The sequence below is a fragment of the Anabas testudineus genome, chromosome 7, assembly GCF_900324465.2.
Source record: "Anabas testudineus chromosome 7, fAnaTes1.2, whole genome shotgun sequence".
Taxonomy (NCBI): Eukaryota; Metazoa; Chordata; class Actinopteri; order Anabantiformes; family Anabantidae; genus Anabas; species Anabas testudineus.
In genome coordinates, this window is record NC_046616.1 from 2049712 (window position 1) to 2062180 (window position 12469).

Here is a 12469-nt window from a genome sequence, read left to right on the forward strand (position 1 = left end):
GCAGACTTTTTTAGAAGGTGTAATCAGGAGGCTGCTCTCTGTGTGCAACATTTCATCAGATAAACGTGTTGTACATGTAGAAGTGTCAAGTGTACAAGTGTACACGTGTCAGCTGTTTCCCTCACTGTGACTCACAGTTAAACTTACTGTGTGTTTACTTCACCAAACGTCAGTCGAGCTGTAACGGAACTCAGCTGCTTAATTTCACCTCACAAAGAAAACACAGCAGTGAGGTGAAGGTCCAGCGTTACTGTAAAATAGTTGTGTAGGAAGGAACAGACTGAAGCCTCGTTACAGGCAGCAGCAGCAGCAGCTCCAGCCGTGACCTTTGACCCAGTTCCAGCTTTTCTCGAACTGTGTAAACGACACCACCGGCACAGCTGCTGCGGTTTCTTCTGCAATGACAATACATACAGCATGTACTGTCCTGTACCGTGTGTACTCATCATCCAGTAAAGTTCAAATATCTTCGCAGTACAATCTGCTGAACGTGTGGTTTTAGTTGAGTTTTATGCTTTTTCAACATTTTAACCCCTGCTGGTAAATTCTTCAGTCAGTGTTACATAACCAGGTTAGCAGGACGTTCAGTCCACTGCCTGACAGGTTGTTATGTTACAACATGCCAACTACACGCAGCTCACGGTCACGTGTAAGGCTGACCTCACGCTGCAGCTCTGACAAGACCAGCACCTTCTAGTAAAACCTCACCATCTTAAAATGTTAGATAATAATTAATAATCATCAGCAAAGAGACGTAAGAGTCTCGTTAACGTTGGTCTTTGATTGGGATTTGACAAACGTACCTGTAGATTAGTAATTAGGATGATTCTCACTGTGTTTAGAAACAGGTTATCAGTTTCACTGTGTTGAATCCAGATGATTGATCTCCAGGTTAATCACCTGGAGATCAATCATCTGGATGTGCTGATTAAACCACAGATACTCAGATACTCAGACAGATACTGTCTGACTGAGACACTAATGAAGATGATGATGGTGAATTTGTGCTTTTGTGAAATTTTGGCTCATTAGAAAAGTTCAGCTCCAGCAGCCAGAACAGATTTTTTTATATGTTTCTTTACATTAAACACTTTATTGTTGATTTACACATATGTACATATAAATAGATATTTATTGACTGACAGGCTGGGGTCTGTCTGTGACCCATAGGTGTGGTTCTGTTAGTTCTGTTTTATTTTGACATGCAAATGTGTAAAGCAGCGGTGGAAGAACCACTCCAGTCATTTACTTCAGTCAAAGTAGTAATACTACAGTCTGAAAAGACCTGTTACAAGTAAAAGTTCTGCATCTAAAGTGTTACTTTAGTAAAAGGACAAGAGTATTAGTTCACTTGTATGTTATTATTATGATATTACTGGATCATTATTATTGATGTATTGATGGATTCATCACTTTAATGTTGCAGCTGATAATGGTGGAGATCATTTAATTTGCTTATTTTCTATATGTTCTCAATATTTTTATACAGTGTTTTGTATCATTAACGTGAATCCAAAAATTAACTAGTAATTATAGTTAAATCAAATAAATGTAGTGGAGTAAAGTCAAAGTGTGAAGTAGTAGTAATTTACCTATTTACTCTGACAACAGTTTATTACCCATTTTTCTCTGCTTTCTAAGGGAAGTATAGCACAGAGTATTGCCTCTGTGCACCTCTGTAGATTACACGTGTGTTACTCACGTGTACCTTTACATGACATATACCATGGTTTATGTTTGAGCCTGTGCTTCGTGTACTGAGCCGTCAGCTCCCTCTGGTGTCAGTTCTGTCACAGTCAGTTCACAGAAACAGGTTTTTAATGTCTTGTCCTTATTGATGGATGACGAGGCAACGAGCCCTAATCAAACTTATGGAGAATAATGAAAAAAAAAAAATATATATATATATATTAAAAAACATTAATTATTAATCTGATTAGAAAATTAATTAACCTTGAGTTGTTACATATTTTATTTTCTAAAACACTGTCACACAAAGTCCTCATGTAGATGCATGAATTATATTTGTGCCCCTGCAAATAAACAGTATCAATACAACAATATATAAAACAGAAGTCAGAAAAACAGAAAATACACAAAATGTATTTATATATTTTAATTTTAATTTAAGATATAAAATGTTTATATATAAATACACCTTCTAAGTATAGAAATGTAAATGTGAAGGATGCTGACTTCAGTAGATTTATACATTTAACAATACAAATAAATAAGCTACAATATAATATAGTTTATAACAATAATGATAAAAACAAATATGCACAGAGTAAATTGAAGAATTAAATTATAAGTACTTTTTTTTTATCACAAAGCAAAACAAACGTGCTGAAGTTGAAATATATAAAAATGATCAAAACTAAAACTAAATTCTCACGACTCAAATTGAGCTGATTTGTGCCTCAGTGCTAAGCTAACCGTTAATATTTAATGGGTACATATGAAAGTGGTGTCAGTCTCCTCTGTCTATCAGAAAAATGCATTTTTTAATAAAGACTTTAGTAAAGCTAAAGATAAAATACTACGAAAGCCAAAAACACACATTTAATACCTGTAATAATGAAACAACCTGATCTATGGTGGGTTTTTTTTTTTTTTAATTGTTGTTTACGCTGATTTTGATTTATATTTTTTGGATTTATTTCGTGTAGAGAAAAAAATCTTTTGAAAAATAAAATATTGATTTCATGAAAAACAGATGTGAAAAGTAAAAGTAGGGCAACAGTAGGTGCATATACCAGAGTTTCAATATGTGCACCTCAGATCTCTGAGATTACAGTTCTTTTAAATTAGCAGGACCTGAAAACCTTTAACTAGCTTAGTAATAAAATGATTTTCACTCACATTCATCTGAAACAAACCTTTGTGTGGGAACAAAACTCAACAAAAAATGTGTGTATTTTATAATTTTGAAAACATTACATCTAAATTTACTAATTTTAATCAGATTTGGAGAAAACTAAAAAAGAATGTCTGTATGTTTTTATCCACTAATTGTTAAGTCTGAGCCATTAAACCACTGTGTGAGAGAAGAGCACTGTGAGAAGATGTAATTAAACAGTGATAAAGATAAAATATATTCTGGTTGTTTAGCTGAACCCAACACGTTTTGCTCACTGTGAATCTAAGGTTCAAGTTTTAACACCAACAGAGCGAGTTAATATGAATATAAGCTGTTAATCTAACACTACTAACTGAGATTTTAAAATAAATAAACTATTTACAGTCTAAATCCACCTGCTGCTTCTGCTGCAGCACATTAAAAACCTGAAAACAGAGTTCCTGGCCCACAGAATGAGCCCACGGTATCAAACAGTGTCACAGTCTGTGTGAACACTAAACCTTGTCTGTTCTTGTTTATAATATTAGTTTATAGGGTTTTTCAAATCACGTAGCTTTGTTGCACGTGTGGTAGCTTTCAAAGGTCGGGGTCATCCCCCCTGAGAGTGTTGAACTCTTCAGGGGCCGAGTACTTATCAGCACCCTGACCGGCCGACTGACGGAAACCTGCTGAGATCTCATCGAAGGTGCGACCCTTGGTCTCTGGCACCTTGAAGTAAGTGAAGACGAAGAAGCTGAGCAGCAGGGCGGCAAAGATGATGAAGACGTAGGGACCACAGAGTTGCTGCATCAAAAGCAAACATTCATTTTAAATTATGGACACGAGCTACAGTTGACTGAAAAATAAACTGTAACAAATTAAAACTGTCTTACCTCAACATACTGGAAACACATCCCCACTAAGAAGTTGGCAGACCAATTGCAGAAACCAGCAACTGCGACAGCAGCGGGCCGCGGTCCCTGGCTGAAGAGCTCAGACACAATGAACCAGGGGATGGGGCCGGGTCCAACTTCAAAGAAGGCTACAAAGCTGAAGATGGCTGCCATGCTGACATATGACATCCAGCTGAGCTGATCCTGAGGAACACAGCGAACCACATGTTTTAGTCGCTTCACTGTAAAAGTCTCATGGATTAAATAAAGGTGATTTCACAACTTTACCAACAACGCCATGGCCACAGTTAGAAAAACTGCTGAAACCGCCATTCCCATCAGTCCAGTGAGGTGAAGGGGTCTCCTGCCCACACGCTCCACCACAAACAACTGCACAGGGAAAGATGAAGTCTCTTATTATAGAATAGAAGTCAATGTTACAAATAACGTTCAGGAGAATTTTTATGACTTACAGAAACCACGGTGAAGACGGTGTTGACCACTCCTGCTCCAATGGTCGCGTAGACAGGTTGGGCGACACCTGCTCGCTCAAAGATCCCAGTCGAGTAGTAAAACACCTAACGAAGAAGACACAACTCAGGGACCAGCGACTTGTGGAGTTAATTGAGCTTCCAGAGATCGGAAGAGGAGCCCATGCACCCTTCAGATTAAACCTCTTGAATGCACCTTCAGTTGGTTCATGTGAGGTACTGGGAGACTTGGACTTTTGACTTTTTGTGGTTTGATTAGAGGATCTTTGCTACAAGACTTGATATTTGCTATAAGAAAATAAAGAGTTTAAAGGTTTCTGAATGTGCTGCCTTGATTAAAACTTCCCACTAATGACTTGTGACTTCTATTGATTGAACTCTAAACATGGGGTAGTGGTGTCTCCTTCAATTTTATTTTTATGTTGTGGAAAACAATAAACCCATGGAGGTGAACGGTTCGTGCACACACAGAGTAAAATGAGAGGAAGTATATTCTAAGAACTGTCTAATATAAACTGTACTCTAGTCCCATGTGATCCTACACAGTCACTGTGACTCTTATTTTGTTGTGCTGTGACACCTCGTCTATCTGACACCGAGCTGAACACAGTGGCTTCTCTTTTTCCTCCTCTGTTTCCTCTTTGACTTACAGCGTTGATACCAGACAGCTGCTGCGAGAGTTGCAGCACGATGGCAACTAAGATGGGCTGCCGGTAGACGGGGGAGCGGAACAGCTCAGGGATTGTCACCTTCCTCTCCCTCATCATCTGCTGGCTCTCCTCCTTCATCTCCTGCATGTCGTCGCTCACCTCGTCCGAGCCCCGCAGCTTCACCAAGACTGAAAGACAGTAGTGATGTGTACATGAGCTGCCACACACTGATGCATTGGGCAGAATGAGTGTGTGTGGAGTCTGTGCATCTTACTGCTGCGTGCTTTGCTTTCCTCGTTGCAGTTGATGAGGAGGTATCGGGGGCTCTCAGGACACACGGGCAGCAGGCAGCACTGCAGCGCTGCTGGGAGCACAGTGAAACCCAACAGGAGGGGCCACAGGGACGCACTCCCCATGATAGACTCAATCCCAAAGATCTAAGCAACACACAAAGCGTTGGGCTAACACACAGTGTCCACAACACTGCACAGTACAGGAGCTATATGTTTGTTATGTTATGTGAAAAGTCCAGATGGGGCCGTTTTGGGAGGTAATCCAGGAAGCTGACATTTCTGATTGTTTACATGGATGCAGCACGTTTTCCATGTATGTCATAAAGAAACAAAGAGAGTGAAGGGAACACCTGCACTGTACTAACTAACTATTATTTTTCATGGCTGACTCCTGATTTATTTTATATCTTTGCACCTCACCTTCCTACAGGTGCATATTTGTATTATTGTAAAATGAAGCATCCGTCCAGGAGAATACATGTTATCATGTAGTTGGACTGGTGCGTGTGCTCAGTTACTGTTTACTTTACAGCTGGCATCATCACATTAACATGATGCCAACATGGAGCCTCTGACCTGGTCACATTAACACGTTAATCACATTATGGCTGGATCATTGTGTGCATGTAAACATAGTTGTAGTGAATTCTAGTCAACATCACCAGTATTTCACCAGTATATAAAACCAACTACTGTGTGTCAGCCTGAAAGATTAGATTTTATTTATATTGAGTCCAGAGGTAAAAGTCAGTAACCTAATGAGTTTGTGTTCAGTATAATCTTTCTATCTGTGCAGTTACAGACTGCTGGACTGTAGATGTGTGGTAACTTTCATTAGTGTCAGAAAACAAGATACAACTCATTATTTACCAGAATAAAATGCTGCCACTCAAAACTTCTCCTTCACACCTCAGCAGACAAAGTTGTGATTCTCATGACAAGTTATTCTAATTTCTGTTTTGTCTGATATTTAAAAAAAAAGGGTTTTTTGAGAGTTTTTAAAGAGATTGATAAGATCACTTTTGAGAGTTAAACTGAGGCTAATGTGAGATTCACACAGATCTTTGAGTTCTAGAAGAAATAAATAAATTAAGTAAATGAACTATGAGCTGCTGCTTTTCATATGAAACATCTCTACTGGATGTGTTCACTACTTCATTACTCATATAATAAATATCTCACCTGTGCCATAAGGATGCCGACCACCACACCGAGCTGATGCAGAGTGCCTAACGCTCCACGAAGAGACGTGGGCGAGATTTCCTCAATGTACATGGGCACAAAGCTGGTGCAGAGGCCTGAGTAGAGGCCCACAATGAAACGTCCGATGATGAGCATCTCGAAGGAGGCAGCCAGCTTGGAGAAGCCCATAAACACCGCAGCAATGAAGGCGAGCACGTTGGCCATGAGCATGGAGTTCCTCCTTCAGAGAAAAGAGAGTTTGTCACAGTTTGGCCTCTTGTCTGTTTCTGTATCTCCTGCAGATTCCCATCTAACCACCAGATGCCCCCACCTCCTTCCAGTCCCCAGTTTCAGCTGCACACTCACCCACAGACACCTCACCTGTTGTATCTCTACCTGTCATTTCCCCTTGTCCTCATTGATCTCAGTGATACAGTATATGATTAATGATGTTGGACACAGTAGGAGTCATAATGTACCTGCCACAGCGGTCGGCGATGATGCCGACAGAGAAGGAGCCGATCATTCCCCCCACGGAGAAGATGGCCACAGAGAGTGACCACAAAGCTGTTAAAGTGGTGTGAGAGATGGGCTCTGAGAACCTGCCAGTCCACGTCTCATTGTAGAAGCTCTCAATGATCTGAAAACATAATGCAGAACATAAGTAGAGCCAGTGTGTAAGAGGTGTAAAGACACTTTACCTCCAGCCTCATCGAGAAGCTGATGATCTGCTAAACATCTGAGATTAGTTCACTTAAATAATTGTAGTTACAGAAAATTTAGCAGCTAAATGAATTCAAGGATTAGAGGAACTGAACAGTAGATTTGTGTAGAATTTAGTTTTTCTTCTTCTTTTTCCTCCTATCAATCATCTCACTACGATTTATCATGGGATGGTACAATCTACAGACAGACTGACAACATATTACTGCAATAATTAACTAAAGGGGTCACGGGAGCTTTGGCGGTAGTCCCACCCACCTGCAGGCACAACATCTTTAACTTTCCTGGTAACCTTGAGCTCCTTAATCCCTAATACCTCCAACAAAGTGCAGCATTATCTCATTAATCTGCTCCCTGTCATTTCAGATTCCTGTCAGACCACCTTTAAAACACAGCTGACAGGCTCAGAAGCTTGTTGGCTGCTCCAGAGACTTAGGTGAATCTGCAGACATGCAACAGTACCATCCCCTCCTCACGTCTTTAAGAGCTTATTTTTCTGTTGCCTACATTAAATGTGTGTCAGCAGCAGCACAGTACCATAAACGTGAGAATGATGGAGCCACTAAGGTGAAGCTGCACAGTTTTATTGTAAAGGAAGAAACTATGTTGTCAGGCTTCCTAAGCTTCCATTGATAATTTGATGGTGGGGGTGCACTGAGCGGTAAATCCCCATCAGGGGTGGAGCTATGGAGGGGGCATTGGGGATTTTACCTTTCACAAAATATATAAGCTGCTTGAGCTCCTTGGTGGAGGTTGATTGGTTTTTCTGCAGCTGGTGAGGAAGCCTGCAGGCGCTACTCAGGGTTTAAAATGTCCCAGCATGTGTGGTTACAACATTTAGTTTTAATATACAGAGAAATGAAGAATACAGTAAAACATTCGTCTGTATTCATGATTAAATATTATTAGTTTGAATAAAGGTTTTGTAAAGTCTGTGTTCATCACATGTTGTTTCTGTATATTTATAATTATTATGGGTTAGATTCATATTATTAGTCTATTCTACAGACACAGTGCACATTAATAAACAACTGTAAATGTGTCTTAATTAGCTAAAAGGCTATTTTTTATCTGTAGTTCATGTGGTGGCCTGTAGCTGCAAAACACAACAGCAACAGAGGAAACACTGGATTCAAACTGTGGTTCAGGACTGTGAAGTTCTCACATTTGCAGTCAAAGCCCACAGGAAGTAGAACAGAACACAGGAAGTGAAAACTTCTCCTGAGCTTTTCCCTTCATTTTAATGTCGTCATGTTTTCTGAAACGTCGTGTTTCATCTTTCGTTGTTGTGTTTTGCACCTGTGGTCACCGTCCTGGACAGATGTTATAAAGTCACACTGAACACAGAGTATATATACGACTACATCATTAACATCATGAAGTAAATGAGATCATTCACAAACACACAGATAGGAAGAGGAGAAAACTACCAACGTGCAGACGTGACACAAAGTGGTGTGTTGATTGAGAGTGACTGAATCACTAGGAACCAGCTTTTACCAAGATACTCTCCTGCACCGTTAGTGTTTATTGTTGCTACATGATTCTCACGTTCCCTCATCGTTGTTCTTCCAACATGTCCTTTTCCCTCCTTCTGTTTCCCTCCATACTCACACTCTGAGGAGCGTTGATGACGCCTGTGTTGTAGCCGAACTGCAGCGAGCCAATCACAGCCGTCCCCACAGCCAACATCAGCTGGGGCGTCACCTGTTGGTACGACACACAAACATGCAGTTAACAAAACAACATGCACACGATGAACGTCTCAAACTCAAAGAGTTAGATGATCAACTGTGTCTCGTGGCAGAACTTCAACCGTTTCCTGTCTCATTCTTCTGTTTTCTTTGCGTATTGTTCATTAACTGCTCATAACAAGGTGTCTCCTACTCTCTGTGACGTGCTATAAGTTATAATCCTGCACATCACGTCTATTAATGCTGCTTTTCAGACTCGAACCAGCTTTTGAGGATTCCATTCATGCAAGTGTGGGACAGGAAACATTTATGAATTTATAAAGTTAGAAGTTTTTCTACCTACACTTCATAAATTATCCCCACTGTCAGATTACATCTTGCCTATAAATCATCACTGCAGACGGCTCAGATTGAGAGTAAACCTCCTTCTTGGCTCAATAAAACAGCTCAGATTACAACCAGGCTGAGAGTGAAGAAGCCAAGAGGCTCAAAGTAGGTGAGTGTGACACAGTTACCTGTTTAACTATTGTTAGCAAAGTGGTGTTTTGGAAAATGGGCTCAGTTTCACATTAAGCTGGTTTTGAACATGTGCTGAGTTTAAATAATGAAAAAATGAGTAGTAAAACTTAACAAAGAATAATTTGATGCCTCAGATGCGTCCGTGGATTTAAAGTGATTAACATTTATGCATCAGTATTATGATGCTAAAATAAACTGTGCATAATTCTGCTTGAATATTTTTCTAAGTTCTGAATTCTTAGGTTTACACATTTCCGTAGGGGAACCATCTGAGCACTGTCACAGCCGTCTATTCATGCATCTTCTCTGCACTAATCAGTTTCTAATATTGACATGCACTGATCACACAGCAGTTACCTTCCCGCTGCACTCCATGCCGGCTGCTTGGATCAATCAAAGTCCAGATTTCCCCTCCAGACAATAGAAAAAACGGAATTGTTAAATTAATATAATCTATTTTCTAACATAAACATGTTGTTATGATGAAGTCTGCAGGATCATTAATCCAACGTCGATGTAAACAGATCTTTCACAGATTCTCCCTCCATTCACCTGCTGCAGTAAGTAGCTTAGTGACGTCGACACTAAGTGGATCCTGATGGGCTCCACAGGAGTCAGAGAATCACTGCGCTGATTGGCAGAGAGGAAAATGTGTTAACAGGCCAATAATCCTGCAATCAGCATTAGAAATGGATCAAATATTGATTAGAGATGAATAGAATGGTCTCTGTGACACATAAGAAGAGGACAGCAGCTCAAACATAGAAAAGATTATTAGACATACGAGCTGAAGTTTCATTTCCAGTAAAGCTTTTACTGTTTGGAAATGTGCTGTGTAAAGTGAGGATGGTTCTGCCGTCTGCTTAAATACCAGAGACAGCTGGAAACAAGCAGAGCGCCGACCCTCGAGGAAGTAATCAAATTATCAGAAGCCAAGACGTGATGTGAACTGAGGCTGTCGATTGCTTTCCCTCTATTCCAGTCCTGTCTTTGGTTCATGGTTGATATGTTTAATACACAATGAAATGAAACTCAGAACTTTACTTTACAGCTCCTGTATTTTTCACTTTCTCTGTCTACAGTTTAGAGTGTTGTCTTCTCTTCTGAATGTGTGTGACTGAAGTCGTCATGCTGCTGTGATTAACACGTAGTCTGGAAGATTTAACAGTCGGCCGCCTCATTCAGAAATGCATCCTGAATCAAAGAAGCCAAACATCAACTCTGATGAAGGACAGAGTCTTCTCCTGGGGAGTCGGGGAACATTTCAGACCTAAAACTTGCTCGAGCTACAACAGTGTGGTTTCAGAAACACAGAGTGCACTGACCTGCCTGCTGGACAGATCTGTCTCCTGTTGAAGAGGAGGGTCGGACCATCGAGGCCACAGAGTGTGGAGCAGCTGAGGTCCCACAGTTCACTCCACAGGTGAACATGCATCTGTCCCAGCTCTCTCTGAGAGTCGCAGCATCTAAATTTGACTGAATTTACAAAATGTAAATAGTTGGTGAGTGAGAACATTGAACATCTTCTGTACGTTTGTCAGGTAACTAGCATCTTATATCGATTATTCTCTCTCTGTGTATATTTCTAGACATGATTGGATTTTTTTTTACTGTACACATGAAACTAAATAAATAAACCCCATGTTGGCATTCTGCTTTTATTCACTTCCCTGTTATATTCATGTTCGGGTGTGACCAGCGGCCTCCCTGCAGGTTCAGCCAAGGCTCAGGCCCCTGACTCATTCCAACACCACCATATAAACTTTCTTAGTGGAGTCCCTCGTGTCGCTGCAGGTGAGAGGCTGTTGCTCTCACTCACTAATCCTTTGAGGAGAGTAGCTATTTATACTTCAACTCAGCACCGTCCCACTGATGCCAACATGTTTAACACGTCGCTACTTGTTTACACAAGTTACACAAGCGTGGTTGGCCTTATCCTGCACGAAACCAAGCTTGTTTTAAAAGCAGCTTGGACCATATCACTTCATTCTGCTGACCCAGTTCCATCGCTGCATGTACACGAACAAAAAGAGGAAAAAGGGTCGACTAGACGTGTGTTCACTCTGAACCAAAGTAAAACAACAACACTGGGAAGTTAGGTGACATTTATACTGAGGAGTTAATGAGGAACAGGTGCCAGAGCTGGTGACTGATCCAAAGCAGGTGTGTGTGAAGCAGAGACAGGGAGAGCGAGCGAGGGCACCTGGTGGCTGAGAGGAGAAATGATGGAAAAGCAGAAAATCTTCAATTCAGTTCAATTTTATTTGTATAAAACCGAATGACAGCAGAAGTCGTCGCAATGCACTTAAAAGTGTTTAAGGTTTAAGACCTTACAAAATATAACTGTGTACAGAATTATATAGAAAACCAACAACCCCACTGAGCAGCACCAGGAGACAGTGGAGAGGAAAAACTCCCTTTAGAGGAAGAAACCTGCAGCAGAACCAGGCTCATAGTGGGCGGCCATCTGCCTCGACCGGTTGGGGTGAGTGGAAAGAGAAGAGAGAAAAGAACAGCAGGAAAATAAAAACAACAACAACAAGCAGCAAAAACACTGGACATATTGGTAGAACCAGTAACAAATGGTATATCTGGAGATAAACAGCTCCAAAGAGGAGGAGGAAACAACTAGAGGAGAGAGAAGACACAAAGTTAATGACATGAAATGGTACAATTTGAAAGGAGAGAGGAGAGGAGCTCAGTGTATCAAGGGAGGTCCCCATATTTTCTAAAAGCCTCCACCCCCAACCTCAACAGACATTCGGGGTGGAGGCTTTTAGAAAATAAATGTCATGTGCTTATTCTTCATGTTATCAGTGGAAGATAGTGTGTTTTCTTTTTCTAGCTGAAACCAGGTTTTAAAAAAACATTGAACCACTTGTGTTGGTGCTCACAAACAGATGCAACATCAGTAACGTGATATAATTAAAAGCACTGGATTATTGTTGCTAAATCCCTTCACTGATTAAATAAGGAACTGGAATGTGAGCTGTCCACATGGTTACGCTTAGGGGGTTAATAAAATATTATTCTTTATTATTAATATGCAGTTCGAATTATCAGGGTGGAAATTCTCTCTGTGTCCTACCTTGGGTGGAAGAGACAGCAGAAAATACAGACTCAATAACACTTTAATTTAGATAAAATACATTAATTTTACACATAGAATGAAAATTATTTTGGCG

The 12469-nt window shown here is 40.5% G+C and overlaps 1 protein-coding gene across 2 annotated transcripts; it reads right to left on the bottom strand.

Annotated features, from left to right (window-relative positions):
• Positions 1-3366: 3366 nt before the first annotated feature.
• On the bottom strand, positions 3367-11291 carry LOC113167528 (solute carrier family 2, facilitated glucose transporter member 1-like). 2 transcript variants are annotated; one of them, XM_026368226.1, is made up of 11 exons: positions 10610-10830; positions 9642-9695; positions 8686-8778; positions 6828-6988; positions 6349-6589; positions 5148-5310; positions 4874-5061; positions 4206-4310; positions 4021-4122; positions 3733-3936; positions 3367-3643 (listed from the first exon to the last, which is right to left on the bottom strand). In XM_026368226.1, the coding sequence occupies exons 2-11, from the start codon at positions 9657-9659 to the stop codon at positions 3437-3439; spliced, it is 1482 nt and encodes a 493-aa protein (XP_026224011.1). In that variant the 5' UTR covers positions 9660-9695; positions 10610-10830; the 3' UTR covers positions 3367-3436. The 2 variants fall into 2 exon arrangements, with proteins under 2 accessions (XP_026224011.1, XP_026224012.1); XM_026368227.1 differs by lacking the exons at positions 9642-9695; positions 10610-10830 and adding an exon at positions 11268-11291.
• Between the last annotated feature and the right edge of the window lie 1178 nt (positions 11292-12469).

Bases quoted from the DNA above. Each gene is read 5' to 3' on its own strand.
- LOC113167528 (XM_026368227.1), bottom strand. From the start codon at position 11,291: ATGGAACTGGGTCAGCAGAATGAA. The intron at 5,062-5,147 runs GTAAGATGCACA...ACTGTCTTTCAG, and splicing joins GGAAAGCAAAGCACGCAGCA to TCTTGGTGAAGCTGCGGGGC. The intron at 4,311-4,873 runs GTAAGTCAAAGA...CTTCTTCGTTAG, and splicing joins AGCTGTCTGGTATCAACGCT to GTGTTTTACTACTCGACTGG.